The sequence below is a fragment of the Bubalus kerabau genome, chromosome 6 (genome assembly GCF_029407905.1).
Source record: "Bubalus kerabau isolate K-KA32 ecotype Philippines breed swamp buffalo chromosome 6, PCC_UOA_SB_1v2, whole genome shotgun sequence".
In the NCBI taxonomy this organism is placed as follows: domain Eukaryota; kingdom Metazoa; phylum Chordata; class Mammalia; order Artiodactyla; family Bovidae; genus Bubalus; species Bubalus kerabau.
This window is the reverse complement of record NC_073629.1, coordinates 120530351-120543046: the sequence shown is the minus strand read 5'-3', so window position 1 is coordinate 120543046 and position 12696 is coordinate 120530351. Positions and strand designations below refer to the sequence as shown.

Below are 12696 nucleotides of genomic sequence, written 5' to 3'. Positions count from 1 at the left end.
CCTCCCACCCCAGGGGGTGTCACAGTGCCCGCCTCCCAGCTGCGGGGGTCTCAGGGCAGTGTGTGGGGTGGAGGAGCGGGAGCCCCCTTGGAGGTCCCACAGCTGACTCTCTGCCAGGGCGCTCAGTGGGGTCGACAGTGCAGCCCGGCCCCCACAGCTCGGGGCTCCAGTGGGCGTGTGGGGTGGTGGAGCGGGTGAGGATGAGTGTTAGGGCCTAGGTTCAGGGGGCCGCCGGCTGGGGGCAGCAGGGGTGGTGGGCAGGAGGGCAGGGGGCTTGGTGAGCAGGCAGGGGGGCAGAGGCCCCGGGGTGGGTGGCGGCGGGGGCAGCCTTGCATGCGCTCGCCCGGGCGCCCAGCTCCTTCCTGGTCCTCGTGTGCTGCCTTCCTCCCACCCATCTCCTGCTTTTTCCCAACTTGGTCTTTCTTTTCTCTCCTCCCGTCTGTCTGCCCCCCTTCCTCCCATAGACGTGTCCGACCTTGAGAACAATAACCGTAACCGTGGCGGGGTGGAGCTGAACCCAGCCCCTGACAATCTCTCCACAGTGACCAACGCCCTGGTGGGCATGAGCCCCTCGTCCTCACTCTCGGCCCTGTCCAGCCGTGCCGCCTCCGTGTCCAGCCTGCACGAGCGCATCTTGTTTGCCCCGGGCAGTGAGGAGGCCATCGAAAGGCTGAAGGTGAGGCAGGGCCGGGCTCAGGTGGTGAGCACGGGGCCTGAGACCCCTCCTCTCGGACGGTCGCAGGCAGAGGGTCAGAGGCGGCGTGAGCAGTGCCAGGGGACGCGGCTGCATCCTGGCCCCAGACCTGCTGGTGCCCACCCAGGGACCCAGTGCTCCCTATCCAGGATCGCAGGGCCCATCTGCTGACCAGGGCGGGCGGGCGTCCCAGAGCCTCTGCGCCCCCTCCCGGGTCTCCATGCTCGCACCCGCCCCAGCATAGCCACCCACCCCCTGGCTGGCCATAGGTGAGCTGCTTGTAGGGTTCTGGTTACTGGCTTCCTTCAGCAGATGGGTACTCAGTGCCGGCTGTGAGCAGTGGACGGTGAGCCCACCATGGAGACTGAAGGGACTCAGGGGACAAAGGCACAGGGGTCAGACCCAGCCTGACGAGGGGGCATGCAGTCACCCTGGGGCGTAGGCCCCCTTGTGCTGGGGGACCAGCAGAGTGTGGGTTCCACCTGCAGTGTGGGATTCCACCAAGGACGTGGGGGTCCCACCGTGGCTGGGGGTCCCGGAAGGGAGCGGGGAGATGGCACGGGAATGGGATGCGTCGTCCGTCTCTCCGCAGTCGGGGACACCTGAGCCTCAGAACCAGCAACTTGGCATCTCGACATGTGCTTCTCTTCCAGGTGTAGTCGGCCTCCCCTCTGTTCTCTGTCCACAGGACAGACGTGCCTTCTTTGCACATGCTGACCCCCAGCCCTTCACCTTGATCTTTCAGACTTCGTGCTGCCTAGATGGACCAGAACTGGGGTGTCGGGCCCTGGCTACTCATCTCCCCTTTGCCTGGCACCCAAGCCTCTGTGCACTGCCTGCCCCCCACCCTGATCTCATTCTTTTCTGTCTCCCTTCCCAGGAGACAGAAAAGATCATCGCTGAGCTCAACGAGACCTGGGAGGAGAAGCTGCGGCGGACGGAAGCCATCCGGATGGAGAGGTGGGTGTTGGGGGCTGGGGACCAGGCCATCTGATGGAGACGGGGGAGCTAGGAGGCTGGGGACCAGACCATCTGATGGAGAGGTGGGAGGTTGGGGCTGGGACCAGACCATCTGATGGAGAGGTGGGTGGTGGGGGGCTGGGGACCAGACCATCTGATGGAGAGGTGGGTGGTGGGGGCTGGGAGCAGGCCATCTGATGGAGAGGTGGGTGGTGGGGGCTGGGACCAGACCATCTGATGGAGAGGTGGGAGGTGGGGGGCTGGGGACCAGACCATCTGATGGAGAGGTGGGAGGTGGGGGCTGGGACCAGACCATCTGATGGAGAGGTGGGTGGTGGGGGCTGGGGCCAGGCCATCTGATGGAGACGTGGGAGCTAGGGGGCTGGGGACCAGACCACCTGATGGAGAGGTGGGAGCTGGGGGGCTAGGGACCAGACCATCTGATGGAGAGGTGGGAGGTTGGGGCTGGGACCAGGCCATCTGATGGAGAGGTGGGTGGTGGGGGCTGGGACCAGGTCATCTGATGGAGACGTGGGAGCTGGGGGGCTGAGGACCAGACCATCTGATGGAGAGGTGGGAGGTGGGGGCTAGGAGCAGGCCATCTGATGGAGAGGTGGGTGGTGGGGGCAGGGACCAGACCATCTGATGGAGAGGTGGGAGCTGGGGGGCTGGGGACCAGACCATCTGATGGAGAGGTGGGAGGTGGGGGGCTGGGGACCAGACCATCTGATGGAGAGTTGGGAGCTGGGGGGCTGGGGACCAGACCATCTGATGGAGAAGTGGGTGGTGGGGGCTGGGACCAGGCCATCTGATGGAGAGGTGGGAGCTGGGGGGCTAGGGACCAGACCATCTGATGGAGAGGTGGGAGGTGGGGGCTGGGACCAGACCATCTGATGGAGAGGTGGGTGGTGGGGGCTGGGACCAGGCCATCTGATGGAGACGTGGGAGCTAGGGGGCTGGGGACCAGACCACCTGATGGAAAGGTGGGAGGTTGGGGCTGGGACCAGGCCATCTGATGGAGAGGTGGGTGGTGGGGGCTGGGACCAGACCATCTGATGGAGAGGTGGGAGCTGGGGGGCTGGGAACCAGACCGTCTGATGGAGAGGTGGGAGCTGGGGGGCTGGGGACCAGACCATCTGATGGAGAAGTGGGTGGTGGGGGCTGGGACCAGGCCATCTGATGGAGAGGTGGGAGGTGGGGGACCAGGCCATCTGATGGAAAAGTGGGGGCTGGGACCAGGCCACCTGATGGAGAGGTGGGAGGTTGGGGCTGGGACTCTGTGCCCAGCTCTGGGGTCTTGCAGCCAGGGATCCCACGCCTGTCACCAGTGGCCCCACTGACCTGACCCCCAATCAAGGGAGCAGTCTCTCCAAGGGGCACCTGAACCCACAGACCAGATGAAACCCCATGTGGGTGCTGACTCCTCACTCTGACCCCCAGGGAAGCGCTGCTGGCTGAGATGGGCGTGGCCATGCGGGAGGACGGTGGCACGCTGGGGGTGTTCTCTCCCAAAAAGGTAGGAGCTGATCCGTTCCCTGGGCTGCCCCAGCATGGACGGAAGGGGGACCTGCAGCCCTCGGCAGCTGTCAGCTCCTGGGGGCAGGGAAGTGGGCTCCGGGGACCCGGCCACGCTCACCCACAGCCATTCCTTCCCTGTGTGGCCTCTCGCCACCCCCAACCCCCGCTCACCACGGGATGTCTCTGTGGCCGAAGGACATCAGAGAGGTCACTTAGCTGCCTGAGGGGTGGGCTGGGCCCCTTAGGTTGAGACTGGGTTCCTGAAACAGCGGGAGCCAGCACCCCGTCAGGAGCCTGCAGGGCGGGGCTGGGGGACATGAGCCAGGAGCCAGCTGTCCTCTTGGAGGTTAGCTGAAGTAAGTCCAGCCGTCCCAGCAGGGACTCCTGCACCTAGCCCGGCTTGCCCGTGGCCCAGGACCTCACGTGGAACCAAGCCCCACCCCCTGTTCTGTAGCTCAGGTGGGGCAGGGCATGAGCACTGGGGAAAAGTCTCTGTGGTTCTAGGACACAGACCCACCCTCCTCTGCCAAAGATCGCTAGACCCTTAGAGCCCTTAGGAGCCGTGCTTCAGGCCCGGAAGCCTTCCTAGAGGCGGTGGCAGTCCGCTGTGGCCCTAGCACAGGATTCCTCAGGCCCTGGCCCTGCCGCTTCTTTAGCGAGGGAGTGCCTGGCTGAGTTTTCATCTCACAGAAGGGCTTCTGTGTTTGCCTGTCTTGGAGCTGGCGGCACGTGACGCCAGTGCTGTGCCTCTGGGGCCCCAAGGGGAGAGGAGAACGGGGCAGCCGTGTGAGGGCTCATCCCTCAGGGTGGCTGCTCCCTGCGGACGGGGCTGGGCCTCCTCAGGCTGTGTCTGCACCCCGCCCGCTAGCCAGGGAGCAGCACATGCGGGGGCCCAGAGGCAGGAGGGAGGGTGCCTGGGGCCCTGGGGCCCTGGGCGGGGGGCAGTGGCGCCCTGGGTGTGCTTCGCATCTGTCCAGATAGGCTTTTAGTTTTGTTTGGGATTCATTGCACGTAGCAGGGCGCCCTGTCCATGGGAGGGGTACCCTGTCCCTGGGAGGGTGCTCTGTCCCTGGGGGGATGCCCTGTCCCTGGGGGGATGCCCTGTCCCTGGAGGATGCCCTGTCCCTGCGGGGGTGTCCCATCCATGGGAGGATGCCCCGTCCCTGGGGGGTGCTCCGTCCCTGGGGGGTGCCCTGGGAAGTGTGCAGAGCTGGGGTACAGGGTACACAGGCCCTCGGGGCACCAGTTGCGCAGTCTTTTGGCTTCGTTGGTGGCAGAGTGATTTGTTGGTGGCACAGGCCTGGGCACTGACCAGGAGGGGACTGGCCCTGGAGACCGCCCCAGACGTCTCCTCTGGAGATGCGCAGGACACTCTCCGGGGAACAGGGTGGCTAGAGATGGTCTGTCCTGTGTCTGATGACCAGGTCGCCCTGACCCTGTGCTGAGTACTGAGGGGCCCCAGGGGTCTGTACTGAGGGTGTGGACAGCTGGCCCCAAGGAGCCAGGTGGGAAGCAGGAAGCTGTCCAGCCTCACCATGCTGCAGAGTCCTTGCCGGGACGGGGTGGAGGTCGGGAAGTGTTGGGGCCCAGAGACCCTGAGGGAGAGCAGAGGAGGAGGGTCGGAGCCTGCCGCGGCTGCTCTGGGCACAGGGTGGCCAGTGCTTAGACAGGGCCAGGGGGGAGGCGCTCCCCTTGGCCGTGACTCGCGCTCTGGTAGACCCCTGGTGAGGACAGGTGGGGGGCGTCCGACCCGGCTGGCTCACAGCGTCTCTGCTTCTCGGCCTCCAGGGCCCAAGGCCCCCCTGCCTGGCACCCTCACCCCCTTCCTGGCTCCTGGGTCCCCCTGGGGCCTCAGCCCCTGGGTTGGGATGGGGACCTCTGGTCCTGTTTTTGTGGAGGACTGAGCTCAGGCCCCATGGAGCCCAGGCTTGCCCTGCACATCCAAGCCCTGTGCGCCTCCAGTGCTCAGAGCTGGACTCCAGCATCCCCGAGTGCTGCCCCGAAGGCTCTGGGGTCCCCATCAGAGTCTCCCCCCATCCTCTTGGCCAGACTGGGGGACACTGTGTCCCCGTGAGGCCGGGCCTAGGGCTGGTGGTCCCAGGCAGAGAGAGGGCAGCGGGCGGCCAGGGCCAGGCTCCTGCCCTCCCCAAGAGAGGTGACCCCCTGTCTCCCCAGACGCCACATCTGGTCAACCTGAATGAGGACCCGCTCATGTCCGAGTGCCTGCTCTACTACATCAAGGATGGGATCACCAGGTGGGGGTCAGCAGGGAGCAGGGAGGGCGGGGCGCGTGGCGGGGCGCTGCTGGTGACACTGCAGCCCCTCTGGGCAGCGCGGCTCCCCATGGCCAGGCCGTGTCGGGGTGTCCCCTGTGCCCCTACTTGTGTGCTCTCCAGCCGCTCCCTGTAAGGGCTGGGCATCCAGGAGGCTGCGGGGGGTGGTGTGGGCCGGGGGGTGGCATCACGGTGCGCTGGGCCCATGGTGCTGACGGCCAGCTGCGCGCAGGGTGGGCCGGGAGGACGCGGAGAAGCGGCAGGACATCGTTCTGAGCGGGCACTTCATCAAAGAGGAGCACTGTGTCTTCCGGAGCGACTCCCGCGGGGGAAGTGAAGGTACCGCCTCCCCCCTCTGGCTTCCTAGTCAGTGCTAGGAACCACCCCGGTTCTAAAGGTGCTTGGACAGTTGGGCTGGGGACCCAGGGCTCCCTCCTCAGATGGGGGGGCCAGTCGGGGCATTCACAGGTGGGAGGGCAGTGAGCCCAGGTCAAGGGGACAACTGTTCTCAGGCCACAGCTTCCCGCGGGCTGGGAATGGCCATCTGTCCATCTCCCTGGCCGGCCTGCCCTTGGGTCTCCGTCACCGCTGCCGTCTTCCTTTTTGGGGAGGTACCTGCTGTCACAGCGGCCACGGCCCCCAAGCTCAGTGCACGCTCCCTGGTGGGCGTCCGGCCAGCCTCAGGGCTGCAGACCACTGACCTCTCTGTGATCGGGCCACTTCAGGGTGGTGGCCGTAAGCTGTGTTGAGGACATTGGTTCTCCCACAATTCTGTCCCTAAAGCTCTCCCTGCCCTCGGGGGGTGGACACAAAAACAGGAGGGGCTCTGGGACTCCAGCACCGTCCCTCCTGGAGACCCTGTAGGGCAGGGTGGGTGCCCGGCATGGCCTCCCTGGCTCTGACTTGGGGCCCAAGAGCCTCCCTGCCGGGTGTCACCTCCCTTGCCTGTGAGGGGCTGAGATTCCCCACCGGCTTCTTTGAGGCCAAATCGAGGTGCCGCAGAAAGGAGGCGCCTGCGGGGCCCACAGTTGGGTGCCAGGTGCCCAGGTGGGTCGAGCCCCCCTCCACCCTGAGAGCTTGCTGGACTCGCACTGAGTCCAGTTCGCTGGACTCAGTGAAACAGCCACGGCGACAGCCGCTCACAGCCCTCCTCTCTGCCCCACCTGTCCTGCAGCTGTGGTGACGCTAGAGCCCTGTGAAGGCGCGGACACCTACGTCAACGGCAAGAAAGTCACGGAGCCCAGCGTCCTGCGCTCAGGTACAGTTGGGGGGGTTGCCCCACTCCTCACGCCTGTGCACCCCTGCTCCCAGGCTGTGGGGCTGCAGGCACCTGGCCAGCTCGCAGGCACCCCAGCTGCACCGTAGGGTTGGAGGTGGTGGGCTGAAGGCTGTTGGCGGCAGCGCTGAGGTGTAACTCCACGAGGGGCCCTGTCCCAGAGCCCTGATGGGATGGAGGGGGGCCTTGGTAGAGCAGCCACCGGGGTGTGAGCTGCACGACCCCCACACCCTGGCCCCCTGGCTGGGCCTCGTGCCCTGGTGTTATAAAACATGCAGGAGGAAGATGTATGTACACACACACACACGTGTGTATACTGCTGTATCTGTCTGTCCATCTACCGAGGAACTTATTCCATTGGAATTGGCTCGGGAGGTGGTGGGGGCTGGACAGACAGGTCTGCAATCCGCAGGTGGAACTTTCTCCTCAGGGACGTCTCTGTTTAGCTCTTAAGGCCTTTTCCCAAGGGGCGAGGCCCATCACATCCTGTGGGTGGTCTCCTGTCCTGAGGTCACGTGATTGGAGGTACCACCCCAGCTACAGACGTTCCCCCACCCCAGCAGCACTTAGAGCAGTGCCCGAGCACACCGCTGGGCCCGCTCCCCGGCCAAGCTGACACACGGGCAGACCGTTGTGTCACCGTGTCCGGGTGACACACGAGACGGACTGTCGTGTCACCATGTCCGGGTGACACACGAGACGGACTGTCGTGTCACCGTGTCTAGGTGACACACGAGACGGACTGTCGTGTCACCTGACACACGAGACGGACTGTCGTGTCACTGTGTCCGGGTGACACACTGTCGTGTCACCTGACACACGAGACGGACTGTCATGTCACTGTGTCCGGGTGACACACGAGACGGACTGTCGTGTCACCTGACACACGAGACGGACTGTCGTGTCACTGTGTCCAGGTGACACACGAGACGGACTGTCCTGTCACCGTGTCCGGGTGACACACGAGACGGACTGTCATGTCACTCTGTCCAGGTGACTTTGCTAAGAACGAAGAGACTTTCCCTGGCTCTGCACCCCAGCCGAGCTGACACATAAGGCGAACTGTTGTATCGCTGTCTGGGTGACTTTGCTGTGAACGAGGGCACTCTCCCTGGCTCTGCTGACACATAAGACAGACCGTCGTGTCACCATTTCTGGTGACTCTGCTAAGAACGAAGGGACTCTCCCTCTGCCCCAGCTGGGGTTACAGAGGGGACACCCCCAGCCTGACATCCAGACCTCTCTGGCTGCTCCAAATGGCCCTCCCTGCCTTTGCGGTCCTGGCATGCTTTGAGGGGGGGACGCACCACACTCCTGGACCCAGGGGCCTCATGGGGCTGCCCGTGGCTGGCATCCTTGCTTGGTTGAGCCAGGCAAGGGCAGGTCCAGAGAGCAGTTTCTGTCTCCCTTGTCACTTCAGGATCGGTGTCCGCAGGCTCAGGGCAGGGCCTGGGCTGGGAGGGGAGTGGAATTCAGGGGCTGGAGGAGGAGCTGCCTGCAGGCTGGGGGCCTCTTGTGGGGAGTGGGACTGAGCCGGGTTTGCAGGCCCCAGAGTAGAGCTGTGATTCCTGGAGAAAGTCAGGAGGAAACTAGGCGGTTCATTGAGACCCCTGCCTCCAGGCAGGACAGTCCCTGGAGGGCTGGCACTGCCCTGGGGGCACTTGTGTGCCTGGGAGGGTCCTGCCGACAGGGTGGAGCCTGGCTCTGGAAACATGCCTGCCCCTGCTCTGCTGCCATCCAGGGGACAGCCGGGAAGGGAAGTGCCCGGCAGAGGGGCCAAGCCTAGCCCTCAGATGGGGGGTGCCGGGCCCAGGGCATGGGGCAGGAGGCCAGGGTGGCCTGGGAGTTGCATGTGCGGGGTTGTGGAGAGGATGGGATGGTGGAGACGCCCCATGACTGTTCTCAAACATCACTGCTGCTGGGAGGGGAGGGGCCCAGGGGAGGCTCGGGGAGCGTGAGGATGCTCCTTCGGGTCCTGGTGGGGGAGGAGGCCATCCCGCGGGAGGCAGGTGAGGGGGATGCTGGGCGGAGGAGACAGTGGGCTGGCTCCTGGACAACTGGGGGCCCCCTGGGGAGGGTGACGCTGGGACCCCGGGGAGATTCCTTCCCTTTCCGCTCTCCTCCCCCGAGGCCCCCCAGACCAAAGCTTCTCCGGCTCGGGCCTCAGCCCTGTCCCCGTCCCCCAGGAAACCGCATCATCATGGGCAAGAGCCACGTGTTCCGGTTCAACCACCCCGAGCAGGCCCGGCAGGAGCGTGAGCGCACGCCCTGCGCAGAGACGCCGGCCGAGCCCGTGGACTGGGCCTTCGCCCAGCGCGAGCTGCTGGAGAAGCAGGGCATCGACATGAAGCAGGAGATGGAGCAGAGGTGGGTGGGGCTGCCCCTCCCAGTCCTCCGCCGCCGCGCGCCCCACGCCCCGCACTCACGCACTGCTCTTGCAGGCTCCAGGAGCTGGAGGACCAGTACCGCAGGGAGCGCGAGGAGGCCACCTACCTGCTGGAGCAGCAGCGGCTGGTGAGGCGCCCCCACCCCGGGTCCCCGCTCCCCCAGTCCTTCGCTCAGCCTCCGGAGCTGGCGCGGGGGTGCCGTATCCGGCGGGGAGGGCCACAGGGGGCTGGTCTCCGCATGGAGCCACAGGCGCGCTTCTGTGCCCAGGACTACGAGAGCAAGCTGGAGGCCCTGCAGAAGCAGATGGACTCCAGGTACTACCCCGAGGTGAACGAGGAGGAGGAGGAGCCGGAGGATGAAGGTGAGGGGTCGTGTCCAGCGTAGGGGCGAGTGGGGCCTGCCTGGGGCTGGGGAGGGGTCTCCTTGAGGAGATGGGCCTGGGCCCACTCCCTGCAGGTCGGCTGGTCTGCATCTTTGCCCGGGGGACCCCGATCTGCAGGCAGGATTTGGGAGGCTGTGCTGCAGCAGGAAGGCACCTGTGCAGGCACACAGACACACGTGTGCACACACGTGCAGTTCTGGGGGAGGCAGCCCGGAGCATGAGGAGGACGGGGCAGGGTCCCGTGGGGGCACCTTGCGTCCACCCGGCCTGTCTTGCCCGAGGGGCCCTAGTGCTCCTCCCGGATCAAGGTCTGTGCTCTGTTTGGGAGCGTTTGCTTGGGCGGCCCACTGCTGACCGCAGCTGCCGGGCAGAGGACCGCCCGCAGGCAGGGTTCACATCCAGCTCAGCCTTGGGTCAGCTGGTTGGCCCTTTCGTGGATGTGACCTGGACACCCTTGTCTGGACTCGTCTACCTGGGTGGAGGGCAGGGTGCCAGGCCGCAGCCCGTTCTCCTGCCCCCGCCCCACTGCTGCCCCCAGTCCTTGCTGAGCTCCGGCCTGACCCTCAAGCCCTCGCGCTCACGGCGGGGGTGTGGCGGTCCCTCTGCCCGAGGGCCGCTCCCCGAGGCAGATCTCCCTGCCCGCTCCCTTCCCGAGCGCCCCAGACAGTTGGTGCGACCCTGGGGGCCCTGAGCCCTGCGCCCCCCATCGACTGGGCCTGCCTCTCCACACAGTCCAGTGGACCGAGCGAGAGTGCGAGCTGGCACTGTGGGCCTTCCGGAAGTGGAAGTGGTACCAGTTCACATCGTTGCGGGACCTGCTGTGGGGCAATGCCATCTTCCTCAAGGAGGCCAACGCCATCAGCGTGGAGCTCAAGAAAAAGGTGGGCCGGCCCCACCATGCTACGCCCCCGCCACGCCCTGCCACGCCCATGCAGCCACGTTGATGCCACGTCACGCCCCGTCACGCCCCATCACGCCCACGCAGCCACGCTGATGCCACGCCCATGCCACACCCCTGTCACGCACGGCAGGCTCATGCCACGCCCTCGCCATGCCACACCACAGCCCAGAGCAGGCCCTGCCATGCCACACCACGCCACACCCCTGCCACGACCTGCCATGCCATGTCCCTTACACGCCACGCCCCACGTCCTGCTATGCCAAGCCCCCACCATGCCGTCTGCACCGTCTGCCGTGGGCACCTTTCCAGCCCAGTAGGACTCCCAGCTGAGCGGCTCTGCCTCCCTAGGCTGAAAGGAGGCCAGCGCTGACCAAGGGGAGCGCGTAGGCAGGCCGGAGCGCGGGGGTAGTGGAGCTTCCTCTCCAGCCGCGGGAAGGAGGCTATTCCAGGGCTGGGCTCCACCTCCAAGGGCTGACAGGTGTCATCTTCACCGGGCACAGGTCCAGTTCCAGTTTGTCCTCCTCACGGACACACTCTACTCCCCGCTGCCACCTGACCTGCTGCCCCCGGAGGCCGCCAAAGACCGAGAGACTCGCCCCTTCCCGCGCACCATCGTGGCCGTGGAGGTCCAAGACCAGAAGAACGGGGCCACCCACTACTGGACGCTAGAGAAACTCAGGTGCGTAGGAAGCGGAGTGAACGTGGATGTCTGGCGGCTAGTTTTCCTGTTTCAGTGTCTTTTTAAATTGGAAGAAAGTACGCAGGATCCAGGCTTATTAAGGGATCTGTGTTCTGCTCTGCCAAAGCCAGGCTGAAGCTGGAGGAAGGGGCGGGTGAGGTGCTGGGGGGAGGAAGGCAGGTACTCCTCCGCCTCGGGGTGGTGGAGTGCAGGGCGGGTCCCCTGAGGACAGCCAGTCTGCTCTCCCCTCTGCCTCGGGGCCCCACGCGCCCACCCTGCTGCGTGCGCCTGACTCTTCCTGGGGGAAGGTGACTGGGCGGGGCTTTGCCGCAGGAGAAAAGTTTACTGTTGCTCAGCTTCCCCTGGAAGGAGGGACACCCGCATGCAGGGGAGGTGCAGGGCTGTCGGGGACGAAGTGGGGTCTCACTACGGCCTCTTCCAGGCATTCGTGGGCACAGCTGGACAAGGTGAACGGTGAGGCCCGGCCGGTTAGAACAGCGCTGGAGGCTTGGGGCAGGGGCTGCCTGGTGGCCTGGCCCTGCACCTGGAGATTAGGGCAGGGGAACTGGCTGGTTGAGTGGGCTTGGGCCGGGTAAGGGGGTCTTCACTGTGGGGGAAGGGTCTTCCCAGGCAGCGAGGCCCCAGAGACGTCAGAACACCGTGAGACACAGGAAATGAACACAGACGCACTCACATGTGCAGCCACGCACGTTCACACACGTGGTCCCACTCACCCTCAAACGCAGGCACTTGCACACCAACCATGGATGTTCACAGGCGCACCTGCCCCTGGCCTCCGAGCTGCAGCCACTACTGGGAGGTGAATGACCCCCCAGGCCCTTACTCCTGGGAGATGAAAGACTCCCCAGGCCCTTCCTGTTGCACCTGGGCCCCCGAGGGAAATATCCCTCGCGGGTGTCTCTCCCACAGCCTGCTGGTCTTCCAGGCTGATGACTCAGGAAATGCCTTGTTCCTCGTGTCCTGTCACAACTCACCCTTCGCTCACCAGCTCCCGGGGCTCCGTGCCCGAGTCCGGGTCCCCCCGCCCTGGCTGGCCCCAGCCCCGTCCTCTGCTGACACCCTGCAGCTGTCACTGGGGTTAAGAGAAGCGTGTGGTGAACGTGTGTTGAACCGCAAGCCCCTTGCTCACGGTCAGCCGATTCCGAGGACTGTGGAGGGTCTGTCCAGCAAACCTGCTTGAGCCGAGGGCAACCCTGAGGAGGACGGTCTGCCCGGGCCCATGCTGACCTCTGCCCCGCAGGCAGCGGCTAGACCTGATGCGGGAGATGTATGACCGGGCGGCCGAGGTGCCCTCCAGCATCATGGAGGACTGTGACAACGTGGTCACCGGAGGAGACCCCTTCTACGACCGCTTCCCCTGGTTCCGGCTGGTGGGCAGGTGGGTGTCTGCCTCTGGACCGGCCTGAGAGATTGGGAGGAGACTGGTGGGTGGCGAGGGCCTGGGCCCTGGCCCTGACACGAGGCGGGTGCTGGCCCTCCTCCATCCCGAATCCCCCGCCCTGGTGCTCCCTGGTCTGAGTTCCCCCCCAACCCCATCATCCTCTCCACACACCAGCGGGCGCTGATGGGGAGGGGGTCTCCGCATTGCCACCCACCCCCGCTTC

General features: G+C 65.6%; 1 protein-coding gene across 1 annotated transcript in view; it reads left to right on the top strand.

Annotated features, from left to right (window-relative positions):
• Positions 1-12696, top strand: part of KIF1A (kinesin family member 1A) — an 84558-nt gene that overhangs the window by 38674 nt on the left and 33188 nt on the right. The window contains exons 15-26 of the mRNA XM_055586623.1: positions 465-676; positions 1575-1654; positions 3095-3170; positions 5348-5427; positions 5678-5784; positions 6620-6703; positions 8908-9088; positions 9163-9235; positions 9377-9470; positions 10224-10372; positions 10893-11071; positions 12333-12470. Of these exons, the coding sequence (XP_055442598.1) occupies positions 465-676; positions 1575-1654; positions 3095-3170; positions 5348-5427; positions 5678-5784; positions 6620-6703; positions 8908-9088; positions 9163-9235; positions 9377-9470; positions 10224-10372; positions 10893-11071; positions 12333-12470 (1453 nt within the window). The remainder of the gene's footprint in view (positions 1-464; positions 677-1574; positions 1655-3094; positions 3171-5347; positions 5428-5677; positions 5785-6619; positions 6704-8907; positions 9089-9162; positions 9236-9376; positions 9471-10223; positions 10373-10892; positions 11072-12332; positions 12471-12696) is intronic.